This window comes from Limanda limanda, chromosome 15, assembly GCF_963576545.1.
Source record: "Limanda limanda chromosome 15, fLimLim1.1, whole genome shotgun sequence".
NCBI lineage: Eukaryota > Metazoa > Chordata > Actinopteri > Pleuronectiformes > Pleuronectidae > Limanda > Limanda limanda.
Genome location: NC_083650.1, coordinates 4,362,636 through 4,381,206, shown reverse-complemented (window position 1 = coordinate 4,381,206; position 18,571 = coordinate 4,362,636). Strand labels below are relative to the sequence as shown.

At 42.7% G+C, this 18,571-nt stretch overlaps 2 protein-coding genes across 4 annotated transcripts; both read left to right on the top strand.

The window, feature by feature from the left end:
• The first annotated feature begins 353 nt into the window (after positions 1-353).
• LOC133020978 (zinc-binding protein A33-like) lies at positions 354-2,751 on the top strand. Its single transcript, XM_061087748.1, has 2 exons — positions 354-1,703; positions 2,605-2,751. Exons 1-2 carry the CDS (start codon positions 354-356, stop codon positions 2,749-2,751), a joined length of 1,497 nt encoding a protein of 498 aa, XP_060943731.1.
• A 557-nt stretch (positions 2,752-3,308) lies between these two features.
• LOC133020730 (uncharacterized) lies at positions 3,309-18,571 on the top strand. 3 transcript variants are annotated; one of them, XM_061087426.1, is made up of 14 exons: positions 3,309-3,414; positions 3,521-3,602; positions 3,846-3,927; positions 8,463-8,780; positions 9,164-9,424; positions 10,843-11,142; positions 11,438-11,535; positions 11,626-11,663; positions 13,020-13,193; positions 13,597-13,773; positions 14,915-15,088; positions 15,471-15,644; positions 17,630-17,776; positions 18,362-18,426. In XM_061087426.1, the coding sequence occupies exons 3-13, from the start codon at positions 3,867-3,869 to the stop codon at positions 17,733-17,735; spliced, it is 1,881 nt and encodes a 626-aa protein (XP_060943409.1). In that variant the 5' UTR covers positions 3,309-3,414; positions 3,521-3,602; positions 3,846-3,866; the 3' UTR covers positions 17,736-17,776; positions 18,362-18,426. The 3 variants fall into 3 exon arrangements, with proteins under 3 accessions (XP_060943409.1, XP_060943408.1, XP_060943410.1); XM_061087425.1 differs by having other exon boundaries at positions 3,309-3,602; XM_061087427.1 differs by lacking the exon at positions 17,630-17,776 and having other exon boundaries at positions 3,309-3,602; positions 18,362-18,571.

Below are 18,571 nucleotides of genomic sequence, written 5' to 3'. Positions count from 1 at the left end.
AGCAGAGCTGCTTGTAGATGTGTTAACAGGTTTTATCATCCAGCATCTCAAGCTCTAGCCTGTCCTGACACCTGAGCGGGTGAAACCAGGAAACATTTGTTCCTCCCTGAAGAGACGCAGGCGGAAAACCAGACGATCACATTCACCTTCCAAACCAAACCAGACCAAACTAGACCAAACGTCCTGAGTGAGTCCAGCTACAGGGGAGAAGAGTAAAACTACAACCTGCCGACCCTCCACACACTGACCGTGAGTTTAATAAACACCTTGACTCAGACAGGAAGTAAACCTCAGTGAAGTTCGTGGAGCTGTGACTGACTGACTGTCTGTTTTCAGCTTCACCTGGAGACTCAATGGCTTCCAGATCAGAAGAGGATCTCTGCTGTCCCATCTGCCAAGATGTCTTCATATATCCTGTTCTTCTGTCATGTAGCCACAGCTTCTGTAAAGACTGTGTGAAGAGCTGGTGGAAAGACAAAGAAGTAAAAGAGTGTCCAGTTTGCAAGAAAATATCTTCAATGTCTCAACCACCTGTTAACCTGGCGTTAAAGAACCTGTGTGAGACGTTCTTACAGGAGAGAGATCAGAGCTCTTCACATGTTATCTGCAGTCTGCACTCAGAGAAACTCAGACTCTTCTGTCTGGACCATCAGCAGCCAGTGTGTCTCGTCTGCAGAGATTCAGAACAACACACCGACCACAGATTCAGACCTGTCAAAGAAGCTGCAAAACAACCCAAGAAGCAGCTTCAGGAAACTCTTGAGCCCTTGAAGAAGAAGTTACAGTATTTTGAACGTGTTAAAGTAGAGTTTGAACAAACAGCAAAACACATTAAGGTCCAGGCCCGACACACAGAGAGGCAGATAAAGGAGCAGTTTAAAAAGCTTCATCGGTTTCTGAAGAAGGAAGAGAAGGCTAGGATGGCTGCACTGGGGGTGGAAGAGGAGCAGAAGAGTCGGATGATGATGGAGAAGATTGAGTCTCTGAGCAGAGACATAACGGCTCTTTCAGACACAGTCAGAACCACAGAGAACGAGGTGAGAGCTGACGATGTCTGGTTCCTGCTCAACTACAAGGCTGCAGTGGAACGAGTCCAGCAGCGCCCCCTGCTGGAAGATCCACAGCTGGCCTCAGGAGCTCTGATAGAGAAGGCCAAATATCTGGGCAACCTGAGCTTCAACATCTGGAACAAGATGAAGGACCTGGTCTGCTACAGTCCTGTGGTTCTGGACCCAAACTCTGCCCATCCAGTACTCGTCCTGTCTGAAGGTCTGACCAGTTTGAGACGAGGACAGGAACAGAATCTTCCTGACAATCCAGAGAGGTTTGATCATTACTTATCAGTCCTGGGATCTGAGGGTTTTAACTCAGGGACTCACAGCTGGGACGTCCTGGTTGGAAACAGTGCTTACTGGACACTGGGTGTGAGAGCAGAGTCTGCCCAGAGGAAGAGAATCAAACTGTCTGGATCATGGGGAATATGGTTCTGTGAAGGTAAATACTCAGCATGGTCTTCATCAGCATCATATGTTCTCTCTGTGCAGAAGATCCAGAGGATCAGAGTGAAACTGGACTGGAACAGAGGAGAACTGTCGTTCTCTGATCCTGATACTAACAAATACATTCACACCTTCACACACACTTTCACTGAGAAGATGTTTCCATACTTTAGCACTGGAGATCACTTGATGCTGTTACCTGTGAATGTCTCTGTGACACTGGATCAGAGCAGTTAGATATAAAGATTTTATTTATCATGTTTATTTCTTCAAGAGAAATCTTCTGAATTGAAATGATAAACTTGTTATTCTAAAGCTTTGTTTATTTCTCCTTTTACATCTCACTTATTTTAATTTCTACTGTCGACTTTTCCACGTGTGTTAAAATATTTAATTATTAATTATTATTATATATCTGATTTTTATTTTGGGAAATGTTTTCTATCATTTAGATTTTGTGTGGATCCATGCAGTCGAGCAAACTGCTGAAGATCCACATAAAAACACATTTATCAATAACAGCGGATCATTGTTCACAGTCAACAAACTTTTTTAAAACTCACTGTTCACATATGAAATAATCCAACATATATGAACATTTGTCTGTTTGATGTGATGAAGCCAAATTTATTTTGTCTGTAAAAGCGTTTATTCAACAGCAGCCTAATGTGATTTTAATATTGTGATAAAGTTAATAAAAACTATGAAACAGAAACAGAGTTCTGACCTTTTTAAGTTGAAATGTAAATATAACATTATCTTTCATTAAGTAGGATTGAACACTCAGATAGTTTCAGGTTTTTAAATTGAGTTATATATACTTTTATTCATGAATTATTACTTTTTTAAATGTTGGGACCTAATAGTTGTGAACAATAGTTGGGCCTACATGTGAAGCCAAAGCCTGCAACCACATGTCTTCTTTGTTCTGGAGACAAAGATGAGTTTCCAGAACTCAGTCTCCCAGGGCGCTTCAACTTCACACAGGTGTGAACTTGCCCCTGGACACAACTTTCAACCCCTATTGGTCACTGTGCCCCACGACCCATGACGTCACCAGTACAATAAAAGCCCAGTTCCCCCTCTTTTCTACTGACCTCTGCAGGAGGAGGAGCTTCCTCTCCCTGCCCCAGCTCTTTGGACCTTCAAGCAGGCCTGCCTGAAGCAGACTGCTAAAACCTTCCAAAGGCAGGGACACGAGAGCCTGCCTAAGAACTTCAGCACAAGCAACTGGCCACGGCACAAAGTCTGACCCACAACCAGCAAGACCACTTCACTGGACTTTAAACAGCACCTCAAATAGGACCTTTCCACCTTTTCATGAACTAGTAACAGAACTGGGCTAATTACATTAGGCCAGGGGTCAGCAACCTTTACTCTCAAAAGAGCCATTTCTCCTCTTCCCCCAAATTCAACATGTCTGGAGCCGCAAAATATATTTGATAACACAGCTTATAAAGTTATAAGTATAAAGTAATGTATATAGTTATACTCAGTGTTGTGCAAGTTTACACTTAAAATGAACTAGTTTGAAGTTCTGTTCATGCAGATGAAAATGAACTAGTTCACATTCATATGTAATATTTTTAAATTTTTAATTAAGTCCTCGGTTCCAGAACTGAACTACTTCACTTTCATTTGTTTCATTTTATATTCATTGGGATGATTCAGGAGACGAACTGACGATCATGTGTTTAGTTATTAATCGATGGTACTAAATTTCTTGATGTTTATATGCTTCGCCCCGGGGCGGTGTGTGCTGTATTAAATTGGGTGCAGCAAGAGGGTCAAAGTACAGGAAGACAGACACAGTGTGAGTCGGTGGTTTGGTGAATAAATGCAGCAGCTGCTCCAGGAAAGCTGAAGTGTGTTTGTCCTGATATCTGAAACATGTCCTGGATGTGTTGAACTCAAGGTCACACCGTGTTCACTCACTTCTCTCATCCACTGTGATCGTGTCGGGATCAGTCGCTGGAGAAGCTTTTGACTCGTTTACTGTTTGTTTGTCTTCATGACTTTAGCTTCGGTTATTAGGAGTTCACCAGGTTTCAGGCCTGTTCTTCAGTAACAGACCCGGAGGAGGAGCGGAGACCTGGTTGTTCAGTGAGTAAACTCTTGTTTTCTTAACACTTGACAGGTTTTACTTCCACATGTGGGGGAGGGGAGCTCTGTACAGAGTCACTTTCAGTTTGCATTATGTTCACTATGGAACTTAGAGTGTGTGATTCTACAGTCTGAACTCTGCAGAGATCGGAGCTGCAGAGTCTGAACCTCAGCTCCTCTGACTCGGTGTCATGAGTCAAACCAGCTGTTAACTCGTCTCTTCTTCCATTGATCCACATTCAGTTCTCACAGAAAGAAAGAAAGATGTCTGAGTTCAAGTCTCTGGTTGTTTGGATCCTCATCATGTGGACTTTCACCACAGCAGGTACGTGAAGTCTGATCTTACTATATAGAGTTCATGACAGTGTAGAGCAGGGGTCTCAAACTCGTGGCCCGACGATATTTTGTGGCCCCCACCTTAATATGAAAGTTTAATGTTAGTGCGGCCCGCACAAACATTGTAGCAGCTCCGCTGTTAGCTGCTGTGTGGGACAATGTTATGATATTCTGGTTTCCTACTGTGTGCCTGACCAGTGAACGCAGCATGTAAGTGAGTGACATGGGGGGCGGGGTCGTGTGTGTGTCTACGTGTGAGAGTGAGTGAGAGAGAGAGCCGGGAGAGAAAAGAGTGGCTTTGGATGTGCGGTGCAGGAGGGTGAAATTCATAGTTTTCTGCCCTCTTTCGCGCAGGTCATGATGTATCCAGTGCTTCATTTATAAATCACAAGGTGCCGGAACGCTAAGTACATATCACAGCGCAGGTACGACGAGCACAGGTCCCGGAACGCACATAAAACGCCGCTTAAAACAGCACACACATGCCACTTACAATGCAGTGGGACTTATACTGCAGTGACGGTGTCAGTCTTTATGTCAGTGATTAATAAAGTGGCGTCTTGAGCAAAGGCGACTTCTGTGTCCAGCGGAACGGAACACACACACACACACACACACACAATTTGTTAAATTGAAGGCAAATTCAAGGGACACCACGGCTCCTTTACGCACACGCTGCGCTGTGAGGTTTTGGGAGCTTCTTTACGCAGACAGATTATTCTAAACCGCAGCAGTTTATAACCAGTGGCGGTTCGTCATACAGGGCGCTGGGGCGCCGCCCACCCTACAATTTTGAGATGAAAAAAAAAAAAAAAAAAAAAAATGACATGTCAAAAAACATTATATATCAAATAATTTAATAAGAAATGTACTGTTTTAAAGCATTAAATGTGTGCCGGAGACCGTAAGCCCCTGTCAAAAACCACTTAATATATTATATTTGGTAATATATTTGCCATTCGTTATCACTGAGAGAGAAGCCACTCCTCCCTGTGGGCGCCGGGCAAGTGGAAGTCTATGGAAGCCAACAAAAGGGGCAGGAACATTTGAGCAAGGACAGCTTCTCAATGGCGGATGACAGTTCGAGCCATGGGCGCACTTCACCTGCGCCTACAGCCAATGAAAGGGTTTCTTATACATCATGCTGACAGGACTGTCCAATCAGAGACCTTATCACTGATCTACAGGAGCTGCATAGTTAGCAGATACTTTTAATCTGCACGGAGGTGCAGCTCCGGTCCCGGAGCACTGAGTGAGACAGGTAGAGGACAGACAGTGGACAGATAGAAGCATTGTTGTTTACTGTGTCGTGTGTGTAGTTTTATCGATCAGTAATAATCAGCTGACATTTTTAACCACATGTTAACGTGCATGGGGACGTGCTCCTCCGGGACCGTCCCCGGGGACATCCCGGTCTCGGTCACCTCCCGGAGCACCGGAGCACATTCCCGGGGACCGGGACGTCCGGGACGACCGGGACGCGACCGGAGCACCTCCCGGAGCACCGGAGCACCTCCCCGGGGAGGTGCTCCGGGAGGTGCTCCGGTCCCGGTCTCCGGAGCACCGGAGGGAGGTGCACCCGAGGAGGTGCACCGGTCCCGGAGACGGTCCCGGAGGAGCACGTCCCTGGGGATGTCCCGGTCCCGGTCCGGTCCCGGACCGGAGGTCCCCGGAGCACCCCGGAGTTTTTTTTTTCTCATTGCGGTGGGCTATTTAAACCGCGCCGCCCAAGTGCGCCCCCCCCCAAAAAAATGTCACCAGCCGCCACTGTTTATAACACGTCATTGAGCTAATATCTACATTTTACAGTCTGGGCTGTTTTACATTATTATTTACACCTGATATGTGTGGATGAATTTTAATGATTTAAATTCCCTCATCCTCTGGTGGTGACATTTACGCACCGAGCCACGGACTGTACATGACCATATGCTAGTTATTTTGGTTCATCTTAGAAGTCTGCATTTGTTATTATTTTATGAAATTGTGATGCTGTTGTTAAGAAAGCTTTATATATAATTTATTAGATTATCTTGTTATTGCGTGGCCACAAATTAGTAATTCATCCACCGATGTCAACAGGGGCTCCGTAATTTTCTAGTGATTACATTATATTGTTATATTTTATTTTAATCATTTCTTAAAAAACTTTTTTTAATGTTCATATTTTTTTCGATACGAGAGGTACCGGATCTGCTCAAATAAGTCCCAGAACGCAGGCAAGCCAACACGCCGGCACAAAGTAAGCACAAAAATGTATAGAAAAATGTGAGGCTACAGGAGGAATTTGATCATAGATTTGCAGACTTCAAGACGCACAGAGCGACTTTTACAAAAATTTTGCGGATCCCTTCTCCTTTGATGTGCAAGATGCCCCTCCTGTGCTTCAAATGGAGCTCATTGGCCTGCAGTGCAACTCTGACCTCAAAGCCAAGTTCAGGGAGGTGAGTGGAAAGGAAGACAAGCTGGGGCAATTTTTGTGAGAATTGAACCCCAGCTTCCTTGAGCTTTCCCGAATGTTCAAGCGGACCATGTGCCTTTTTTGGAGCACATATTTGTGTGAAAAGCTCTTCTCCACCTTGAACTTCAATAAGTCCAGGTACAGGTCCAGGCTTACTGATGATCATCTTCAAGCCATACTGAGGGTCTCAACTGCTTCCTCCCTCAAGTCAAATGTGGCTCAGCTATGTGAGAGGAAGCACTGCCAGGTCTCTGGCAGCAAGAAGTAGGCAAGAGAAGCCATGTTTACAAGAACTGTTCGTGTTCTTCAATATTCTATTCATGTTCAGAAGAACCCATTGAAGTTAAATAACTGTTAGTAATGACATTAGAGAAGTTTGGATTTTTTTAGCAAAGTTTTTTTTTTGTGGAATACCTGATGCGGCCCAGCCTCACCCAGATACTGCCTCCAGCGGCCCCCATGTAATTTGAGTTTGAGACCCCTGGTGTAGAGGTTGGAAAAATTCACACTTGTGTGTTGGTGCCAGGTTAGAGGACGTAGCTTGTTAGATGCAGAGAAAGACTGTAAGACTTTAAAATAACTTATAACCAAAATATCACAGCAACACAAATCAAACTTATAAACATCAGCCGGAATCGAATAAACAGTCTTTGCTTAGCCTAGTATAATTATTAAGCCCAGCTTTTCTTCAGCTGGAAACAGGGCCTTAGTCAAGGTGGAGGGAATTATGAACAATTCCAGATACCAGTCATTTTGGCACAAAACCTTCAGACTTCTGTTAGAAAGCTGAAGATGAAGAGGAATTTCACCTTTCAGCACGACAACGACTAAAAGCATACATCCAAATCAATAAAAGCATGGCTTCACCAGAAGATTCAAGTTTTGGAATGGCCCAGCCAGGCCGCAGACCTGAATCCACTTGAACATCTGTGGGGTGATCTGCAGAGGGTTGTGCACAGGAGACGCCCTCGCAGTATGAAAGATTTGGAGCCCTTTTGCAAAGAAGAGTGGGCAAATATGGCCAAGTCAAGATGTGCCATCCTCATTGGTGAGAGGTAATGAAGTAGAAATACTTCGTTATTGTACTTAAGTCGATTTTTCACATATCTTTACTCTACTTGAGTATTTTTTTTCATGACGACTTTTTACTTTTACTCATTACATTTGAACACAGATATCTGTACGTTCTACTTCTTACATTCTCAAAACTGCCTTGTTACTTGAGCAGCGGAGGTTGGTGCCACGCGCCTCTCTCTCGCTGCCTCGGGAGATGCGCAGGTCTGGCGGCGTGTTTACGCTTGGCGGGGGGGGGGGGGGGGCAGCACGAGACCCTAAGCGTCGGAGGTTGGTCAGGCTGCCATGGTCGACCGGGGTCGGGCAGGCTGTTCTGGTAATAATCCCTCCGCAGATTCACCATCAGAAACTTTGTTACGAGTTTGACTTCCTCCAGATAGTCCAGTTTAGGGTTAGGGTTTTTTTTTAGGGTTTTAGCTTACATTCACACTGGGTGTTGATCAACCGGTTCTGCAGCTGAGCTGAGTTTCTTTTGAAAGTGGGTGTAAGTGTGTGTTATTTTGTGTACACACAAACAAACACAAAGGATTCTAAAAAAATTAATCTTTCTTTACGTCTTAATTTCGAGATCATAAATTCTTCTCTAAATTTTTGAAATGAACATTTCTTTGATCAACACACAACTTTTCCAACTTGGTGTGAATCTGAGCCTCTTTTATTCCATATCTTTGGTTTGACAGTAAATGTACGTTACACATGTCACACATGTCTTCACTCTAAGATCCTAGTGACTCTCGGTGTGTTGATCCTTTCTGCAGAAAGCCCCTTATTAAATACAGGTAGATAACTTTGTTGTTTCCAGCATCTTGTATCTCCAGATTTCCATCACAGTATGTTAACTGTCAACAGCCAAACAGACAGACAGTTCCTTGAGGATATTTACATTCACAATCCGTCTGTGAGCAAATGCTCTAATTGCACTTTGAAAAAAGCTTCTACTCACTACAGTTGTTCCTGAACTGGTTGTTTTTTTACCCGGTGTCTCACAGATGTTGAGGTCTCCTGCGTTTTAGAGGAGAGCTGCATCTTACCCTGCAGTTTCCAACCTGGTAGAGGCCCAGTCATTTACTGGATGCAGGTGGAACCAGGAAACACTCGTGTCCACTCCTACTACAGTGACAGAGACCAGTTTGTACACCAGGGTGAGCGCTTCAGAGGCCGGACATCGATGTTCACAGATCAGATCTCCAGTGGAAATGCCTCGTTAAGGCTGACGGGGCTGCAGCTTCAGGACCAGGGCCGATACGAGTGCTACATCACCATCACTGGAGTCACGGAGGAGTCAATTATCAACCTGAGAGCAGATGGTAAAGAAACTCACAGTGAAAACAGAACACAAATATTATAAATTATATTTGTCTCTTATGCTGTTCCCTTGTTTAACATGTGTACCGTTCGGTTGAGTTGAAGCTGATACTCGTTGCTTGCCGGCACCATTACTTCTTTCGAAAAATGTTAGTCACTAAAGTGCAATGCATCCTGGGACAGGTTGGACGGGGACGGATCCACTCGTTGGAGCTCGTTCTCAAATGCAGCCCCTGAATTGAGACACTAATGTCAGCAGCACCACATAATGGCTCATATGTGACGTGTTAAATAATAAGCACAATGTGTCAAATTAATGAAGAGCTCCACAGTGCACAAGGTAAAGATGATCAATGAGTTATAAAAGAGAAATGTTGTCTTGCAGCTCCGGTGCGTCACGTGGACATTGAGCAGGTGGAGAACAGCTTCACCTGCCGCTCAGAGGGGATCTACCCCGAGCCGCAGCTCACCTGGTCCACCAGGCCTCCGTCCAACTTCACCTCTCATATCCAAAGCTCATTGAAGAGGACGGAGCAGCAGCTCTATGAGATCAGCAGCACACTGATACTGTCAGACAGAGACGCTGTTCTGATCTGCAGCATCAGCACTCGCAGTGGCAGGAGGAGCGCGGTGTGGTATCAACCCAGTACGTTGAATCTACTCTATGGAACTGAACCTTTAATTGTTCCACTGTACTGCTGCATATTTATATCTGCTCCTACAGATTACTTACATTTTATATCAATGCTGATTCTAAATCTTTACTTTGTTTGTTTCTATGTCTGCTGAACAGATTTCCACTAAACTAGTCGTGAGGAAGGAACGTGGGCCACAGGTCACTCAGTAGAGCTCAGACCTCCACAAGGCCCAACAGTCTCCTTATGAAACCCCATTGAAATTCACAAGGCCCAAAATCTGCACAAAATTTCACACACTCATAAATATTAGTCCTCTTAATTTGTCAGAATGTTTTTTCACCTTCATCAGGTATTGCAGGGAAATCTAGGAAAATGTTGAAAAACATCCTCTCTCACAATGGTAATGTGAAAAAACAACAAATCCTGGATCCACACAATCATTTGATGAGTTCTTCTCTGAGCCTGACCCATAACACACCTTCCTGCCAAGTTTCATGGAAATCTGTCCAGAAGTTGTTCTTTAATGTTGCTTAAAGCCTGTTGTTGCAATTTCAACAATAATCCCACTACCAACGAGGAAACGAGACTCAAACCTCTCTTACAGTATTGTCACACTTTAATGCTCAGAGCATGGTGCACACCACAGGGTTTAGTTGTAGTAATGCACACCAGATAGGAAACAGTTCACAGTCTTTATACATTGGCTAACCACTCCCATGCTGGAGGGGGTGTGTTAAACAGGAAAGGTTGAGATTCTTTGATCACATGAATACAACAATCTAGCAATCAGGCCAATATGCATTCAGTAGTAAAGGGCTGTGTCTAGAGGAAATCAGGTTACAGAGTGTATGTTAATCAGGCCAATAAACATTAAGTTTCTGTAGGAAGGGCAGGATCGAGGAAAGGAAGTAGACTAAATGAATTAACATTCAGTTTCTACAGGAAAGGCATAATCAAAGAGAGGAAGCAGACTAATACATTTGGTGGCTACAGTGGAAATTAAGGTTACAGTGGCTATGTTAATCAGGTCAATACACATTCAAATAGTACAGGATGCAGCATGATAAAGGTTACATCGTTATTCAATCATGATCAAACAGACGGGAAATACATGCCATTACAAGCCCAACAAACAAGTGGAACATTGAACAGATCCATTAGTTTTCTTTCTGTAACATTGGACCTTTCTGGACATTTTCCCTAAGAGAACTGATGTGTGTGAGATGTGATGCAGCTTGAATTGACTGTTGGTCCTTGGAGGAGATTCCAGCTCCACTGAGTGACCTTCTAGTTCAATTCATCATTCCAAGGCCACACCCTCCTCCACATGAATTATTCTGATGATAGAAAATGTTCAGAAAGTCTCATCAGAGCCTGAAACCACATTCTGACAACGATGATATTATTTGATCCCTTTTCTTTTCAGCTCCCGTCAGTGTGTCAACGTTTAAAACAACAATAACAATCCACTGCACTGCTCCAAACACCAAACCCCCGACACACTGGGTGTGGAAATTCAACCACAGGCAGATCATTGTGAACCAGACCGGGGTCGACGGCCTCCACAGCGTCTCAGAGCAGTGGAGGCAGCAGGTGGAAAATGTGTCAGAGTCAGGCAGCCTCACGCTGCACCACTTATCTTCAGATCACCAGGGAACGTTCACCTGTGAACTCAGTAGTGAAGAGGAGACGTATTTCATCAACAGCTACGTGACGATAGAGAAAGGTATGATCCCATGAAACGAGAACTGATTGATGAAATCCTCAGAGCGACTGTCAGACCTGAGGCTCGTGCAGTGAGCCCTGGGTTCCTCCTGGTGGAGCAGATCCCCCAGGGCTCCGTCCTCCAGCTCATCAGGAACATCATGTCCACATGTTGTCAGGAGAGCATACAGGACGAGGAGGCCACACACACACACACACACACACACACACACACACACACACACACACACACACACTACACTGAAGACACATTACTGCACTTTGTTGATGCTACAGTTCTACTCTCTGAATTACAGGTTTTTTATGTTCAGCTGCAGCAATTGTGGTCGGAGTCCTCGTTGTGTGTTTAGCATTAGGAGCTGGAGCAGGATTTTTCGACATTAGAAGACGAAAGGTAAATATGAATACTTACAATAATTCTGCTGTTCATTTATTATGTGATGTTTCTTCTCATGAATATTTATTTTGAACAAACCCAAAACAGATCATCCACAATCAGATGCTTCAGATGACACATTTAAAGTAAGCTACTGTATATTCTGAGAATAACAATATTCTGCTCTAAAGAATAACCCTGTTGTCATGGAGATGCTGTAAACTACTTTATTCTTGTCACGTTGCTCTAACAGCTACAGCTCAGCTACATCAGCAGACACATCCTAAAGCATCAGTTTCTGAGAGTTCGTTCAAAAACCATATCGATATTAGAGTGAAAGAAAATTGATGAAAAAGATTTGACAATGATTCCTAAGATGTCGTTATCAAACCCTTACGGCAAAGAAATGTAACTGAGATTTGATATTTTACAGTTTAACCATGAACTGTATTATTAATAACACAAATACAAAGAACTAAATTAAGAAATTAAAATGGCTGCAACTTGCCAAATAATGGAGAGGTTGACTGAAATTTGCATCCAAGCTACTTGAGGTCTCCTGAGGTCACCTGTCTCACTCCTACAGACACAGAGTTCAGTCCTTATCACACACAATGGAAGTGAGTGACTGACAGCTGGAGAACTAATGTTCAATATGTACTTATACACAAGGTAATATTCATATTTATGACCATATTCAAGTCAAAGCCGTTGCAAAAAAACATTGTGCTGCAGTAGAAGAATTCTGCAGAGCACAGTTGAACTGAGAAGATAAAGATTGAACAGATGTTGTAAATATTAATTAATATTAATGTGAATATTGTTCATTGAACAGATAAAGTTGCACAACTGCATTTCTTTGTGTATATTTATGCTTATGCATTCAGCCTTTAATATAAATTACAAAATACGTAAATATGAGTGTGACCCTCCTAAGTGGGTTTTTGGAAGATATCAGGGTTTGTGTGTGTTTGTGTGTGTGTGTGTGTGTGTGTGTGTGTGTGTGTGTGTGTGTGTGTGTGTGTGTGTGTGTGTGTGTGTGTGTGTGTGTGTGTGTGTGTGTGTGTGAGTCCCCACCCTGCGTTTGTACGCCACCACCAACCAGTGCAGTGTCCGTCCCTCCAGGTTCCTGACATGTTGCATTCACAATAATATGAGGTCACTGTAACCTTTGTCCTTTGACCACTGAAATCTAGTCAGTTTATCTTTGAATCCAAATGGTCAAAATGTGAGGAAATCCCCTAAAGACAGACTTGAGACTTCAACAGGCCATGAACATGTTGTGTGACCTTGACCTTTGACCTTTGACCACCTGATCTCTGTTAGTCTGAATGAACATTTGAACCAATTATTCATTCCAAAGGATTCTCTTGAGGAGTTTTTAACATGTTCATGAGGCAAAGAGGGGATTTACCAGGGTGAGGGTCACATGATCACGTTTTGTATGAATGTTGGGTTTTCTGATTTTATTCATTCTAACAGCTTTTTTTCTTTACTTACAGCTTCAAAAAGGGGGAACTCTCAAATGCTCTGTGTAAAGTCGTGGCCTCAGCACTGAAGTCAGACCCCTCACATCTGAGAGAACTGGATCTGAGTAACAACGAGCTGCAGGAATCAAGAGTGGAGCTGCTGTGTTCTGGACTGGAGGGTCCAAACTGTCAACTGAAGACTCTGAGGTCCTTAAATCCTTCTTCACTTTTCAGACTTTCTCTCTTATTGGGTCATTATTTATTTAAAATGTCTCAGTTCTGCTCTGCTCACTGTACCTCAGTCATCTGTCACTCACCCAGCCTGTCAGTCACGTCCACCTCATCAACTCCATTCACCTGCACTCACCTGCTCCTGATCACTAAGAAAGTGTCAGTAAATAAACAGTGTTTAATTAAACAAACCTGCTCAGTGACCAAACACAGAGAAGAAGCTGATGAATGAAACAATGGTCCAACATGTCTGATCTGATATCTATCTTCAGGTCCCAGACTGGACTGAGGTCAGCAGCATGTTGAGAGTCTGTGTTGAAATGATGACGATCCTCAACAACAGGAGTACACATTCAAATATTCATATTTCTTTATCCAGGTTGATTCACTGCAATCTGTCATGGAACAGCTGTTCTTCTCTGGCTTCAGCTCTGAAGTCAAACCCCTCTCATCTGAGAGAACTGGATCTGAGTAACAACCTCTACCTGCTGGACTCAGGAGTGAAGGAGCTGTGTGGTTTTCTACAGAGTCCAACCTGTCAACTGGAGACTCTGAGGTCAGACACAATGTTTTAATGTTGAAGGTTCAGTCTAAATAAAATGTATATATTTTAATATATAGTATTTAATTCTAAAGTCTGTAAATATTAAGTACTTAAATATATAGTACGTAAATATAAAGTATGTAAATATATAGTATTTATTTATAAAGTATGTAAATATACAATATATCAATATAAAGTATGTAAATATAAAGTATGTAAATATAAAGTATGTAAATATAAATGGCTCATTCTTAAGTACAGAAAACAACAGTTGGTACCATTCAGATAAAACTAGTGAAAACATCTCTAGGATTTATTTCTATTCAGCTTCTAACAACGGATTCTTTCACCTGAATCTTCCACACTGGAGCTTTAAGGTCAAAGGTCAGAACATGTGTTCCTCACAGTGAACACTGATACTGAGCTGAGAGATGTTTGTAGAATGAGCGCTGAGGACCAGGTCAGGCTCAATGAGTTAGTGACGTCTCCAGGTGTCGTACATGTGAACGTAGTCCACTTGTTCACGTGTACGACTCCTGACATGTCCAGCAAGATATTAAGAGACATCTAGTGGTGAAGTCACATATTACAAACAACTGAACCCCGAGGACACAAGGTCTTTCAAGCTGTTTTCAGTCATGAACTCTGTAAAATAGTGTCTGGACATTTTCTGGAGTTTGTCTTTCATATATGAAGAACGGGTGGAGCAGCAGGAGGCCGGACATGACGTATAAATCCTGCTATGGAAAGATCAGTGTTGTTGTTTACAGCTCATCCACACCCGCGTCGGCCCTCATCACCAAAAGCTCTGGAATCTCCTTGTGTTTCCAAGTTGACCTCTTCCTCTTCTACGTGTACGGCTCTTCTTCTTCACCCTGAGACATTTCTCTTCTTTCAGTTTCACGTCCGTGTTAAAAAACCTCATCAACACATCCACTCGCTCTCTGTGAATCCTCTGGAAATTCACCTGCTCTATTCTCACATGGACTCACTCAGACACTTTATTAGGAGGCTGCAGGAAAAGTTCCAGAAAATGTCCAGAACCACTTGACTTAGACTTCAGGTCTGAAAACAGAGACAGTGATGTTTAGTCAAAGTCCTTTATTTTCACACATGAACTCAGTTTAATTTACAGTTCTTTATCTTTATCCAGGTTGTTTGACTGCAGACTGTCACAGATCAGCTGTCCTTCTCTGGCTTCAGCTCTGAGGTCAGACCACTCTCATCTGAGAGAACTGGATCTGGGTAAAAACAGGCTGCTGGACTCAGGAGTGAAGAAGCTGTGTGTTTTTCTACAGAGTCCAACCTGTCGACTGGAGACTCTGAGGTCAGTTCAAACTGACTGACTTTTGTAGATCTCATATCTATAAAACAGCATTTATACACAATTTATCCAATTTCATTCCAATTTAACAAAATACTTCCTCATACATAACGTGAATCCATTCATTAATTAATCTGTGACATTTTAAATATTCAGCTACTTGATAAAGCACTGAGTTTAGTTCTGGATTTCCTAAACTGATCTGCAGGACAGAGACCGGGTCCAAATAATCTATTTTTACTGAATTAGGACTAGTTTTTAGTCCAACGTGTCTGATTTCATAATTATCTTCCATGTTATGAGTCTGTGCTGACATGAATATGTGTCTGTTATTTTCACACATGACCTGAGTTTAATTTACAGTTAAGTTTAATTCTTTATCCAGGTTGAGTCTCTGCGGTCTTTCAGAGATCAGCTGTTCTTCTCTGGCTTCAGCTCTGAGGTCAAACCCCTCTCATCTGATAGAACTGGATCTGAGTAGAAACGACCTGCAGGACTCAGCAGTGAAGGAGCTGCTTGATCTACAGCAGAGTCCAACCTGTCGACTGGAGACTCTGAGGTCAGTAGATGGTTGGAGTCAGTCCACGCTGCTTTCATCAGTATTTAACTAAACACTGTCAGTATCACAGTACAGATCCAGGGTCTGTGCTACTAAGCAGGATTTGTGGTTATCACGTTAACTTCAGGTTTAGTTTGTTCAGTCCTACGAAGCTCGTCCACTTTTTAACGAGGTAAATCACCATGGTAACTTCTGATGAACGGCTTACCTGCTCAAGGTTAAGTTGGAGATCAACGCGTATAAAAGCTCCGCCCACTGACCACAGTGACTCTACACTGTTGTGTGGTGCACACCCTCCTTAAAGGGATGGATAGGGAAGTTTAAATCAACGTCTGGTTGGTTCAGTTGATCTCTAATGTCAATTATCTCAATGTCTCCAGACTCGTCCTGTCACCAAAACACCAGATGCACTCAGTCAGCTTCCTGAAGATAGGTCCATGTGTTTTTATTGAGTATTGATGTCAGAGGTTTCCACCACAGTGTGTCCTCAGAGACAGTGAGACAGTGTGTGACCTCAGAGACAGTGAGACAGTGTGTGTCCTCAGTCAGTGAGAGATTGTGTGTCCTCAGAGTCAGTGGGACAGTGTCCTCAGTCAGTGAGACAGTGTGTGTCCTCAGAGACGGTGAGACAGTGTGTGTCCCCAGAGACAGTGTGTGTCCTCAGAGTCAGTGAGACAGTGTGTGTCCTCAGAGTCAGTGAGACAGTGTTTGTCCTCAGAGACAGTGTGTTTCCTCAGAGACAGTGAGACAGTGTGTGTCCTCAGAGACAGTGAGACATTGTGTGTCCTCAGAGACAGTGAGCCAGTGTATGTCCTCAGAGACAGTGTGTGTCCTCAGAGACAGTGAGACAGTGTTTGCCCTCAGAGACAGTGAGTCAGTGTGTCCTCAGAGACAGTTTGTGTCCTCACATACAGTGAGACAGTTTGTGTCAAACTAAAGCTCATTATGGAGGACACATCCTGGGATTCAAACGTTTCTCATCAAGAATCGTTTTCTCTTCCACTCGTCTTGTTAGTAAACAACAGATTCAGATCTCGTGGCCTCAAGTTAATTGTCTCGTTTACACGTTATTATGTCGTGGCCAAGTAATATATTTTTACCAGATGCCACCAGGGGGCGCTGTAACTTACACATTGACACAATCCCAGATGTTTTACCAGCTGTTCTTCCTGCATTTAGCAGCTGTGACTGAGTTTCTTTTATTCTGGATCATGTGTTTGTTCTCAACTGATTTTTATTATTGAACAGTTTGATCCTGGTTGTGAAATATGAGGCTCTGCTGTCAGTCAAACTGTCCATGTCTGTGATTGGTCATACACAGTAGACCCCAGCCCTTTTATTTGCAGTTGAGTTAACTTAACGCGTTGATAACCAGCGTCATGTGATCACTTGACCTGACTGTGCGTGTCAGGTTCAGTTGAGCTGGATCTCAGAAAGATCTCCTGGACATGTTGGAGTGTCTTCGTAGTTCAGGCCTCAGTGTTTCCTCAGTGAAGCTGTGAGAGGACAATGAGGACAGACGTCAGGATTGGACAAAAACACAGAGAAACAGAGAAGAACTGATCAGGTGGATCTTTGTCACAGCTCTGAGATCAGTGGGACTGAAGCCTCTCCTCATCACCATGGTAACCAGGATCTCTCTATACAGAGCACAACCTCTGCTGAGGTCCATCTGTCTCATCTGGTCCCAAATTTATTTTTTATCATTTATTAGAATCTGATCAAAACTGCCGCTCTTTCACATGACGTTCATTCACTGCGTAGTTTCAGGTTTAGATTATGCCAGGTTTAAGTTTAGGTGAGTTTAGGTTAAGTTTAAGTTTAGGTTAGTTTAAGATTGTGTTTAGCTCAGGTTCAGGGTTACATTTAACCTCTTTCTCTCCCTCAAGGCATGTTTGAGGTAAACCGGAGCAGAGTGAGACATCTGTCCCACTTACGAACATTTCTTGAATGAGAATATTTATTTGTGTTATTTGTTCTTAAAGAGTTTCGAGGCTTCAGCAGCAGAGGAGTGAGAAGAGAAAAGAGTTTTTATCTGATGATTGGCAAAGAGAAAACTACAGGATATCACAAGACTTAGTGTGGAAATGAGGACGGGAAAGTGTGTCCGTCTGAGTTTTATTCATGTTCAGGTGAGTGTAGTTTAGTTGTTGACCTTTGATACAAAAGTTCATGCGACGCAGCTTCGGTTGAAATACAGGAACTAACACACTGTGTCTTTTTGTTTCTCAGGTCAAATACTTTTGTGTTTTTAACGATGAATCAAAGTTTTCAGGTCGTTGTCGCCTCGAGACTGCGACTTGATATTTTACAGTTTAACCACGAACTGTATTACTAATAACACAAATACAAATAAGTTGTATTTAGGTCAAATGTAACATCTATTAGTATCGTTCATTGTGTAAAATGGAAGTTTCGATATCAGCAAACATGAAGCAGATGTGTCTGTGAACGTCTCAGATAATGTCATCTGTTATTTCTTTCATTTCCTGGAGGAGATGTTTGTTTCAGGTTTGTGGAGCAAAAGCAAAAGCACAAAGAAATGCATAATTTAAAAAAAGAAGTTCAATGGATTCAATAAGATTAAGAGAAAAAGAAAATATCCTGATGTTTGATAGTTTCACATCTTCTGCAGTTTGTGTTTATGACTGATGAAGAAAACAAATCCAGGAGATTAAGATTTAAGCAGCTCTAAATTTTCTTAATTTTGTTTACAGCTCAGACAATGAAGAAAGTGATGAGAACACGAACCATGAAAAGAAGGAAATGCTGTCTGAGACAGAAAGACAAACAAATACCTCAGGATGAAGAAGAGGATTTGTATTTAATATCTGGTACTGTTTTGTATTTGTCCATATTTTTTTGAAACTTAACCTCATCGACTGTAATGCGACATTTAATGTTTTATTAAAATGTATTTTTATAAA

Coding starts and splice junctions, on each gene's coding strand:
- LOC133020730 (XM_061087426.1), top strand. CDS start 3,867: ATGTCTGAGTTCAAGTCTCTGGTTGTTTGGATCCTCATCATGTGGACT. Junction 9,425..10,842: donor CGCGGTGTGGTATCAACCCA/GTACGTTGAATC, acceptor TTTTCTTTTCAG/CTCCCGTCAGTGTGTCAACG. Junction 13,774..14,914: donor TGTCAACTGGAGACTCTGAG/GTCAGACACAAT, acceptor ATCTTTATCCAG/GTTGTTTGACTGCAGACTGT.
- LOC133020978 (XM_061087748.1), top strand. CDS start 354: ATGGCTTCCAGATCAGAAGAGGATCTCTGCTGTCCCATCTGCCAAGAT. Junction 1,704..2,604: donor ACTTGATGCTGTTACCTGTG/AATGTCTCTGTG, acceptor TGACCTCTGCAG/GAGGAGGAGCTTCCTCTCCC.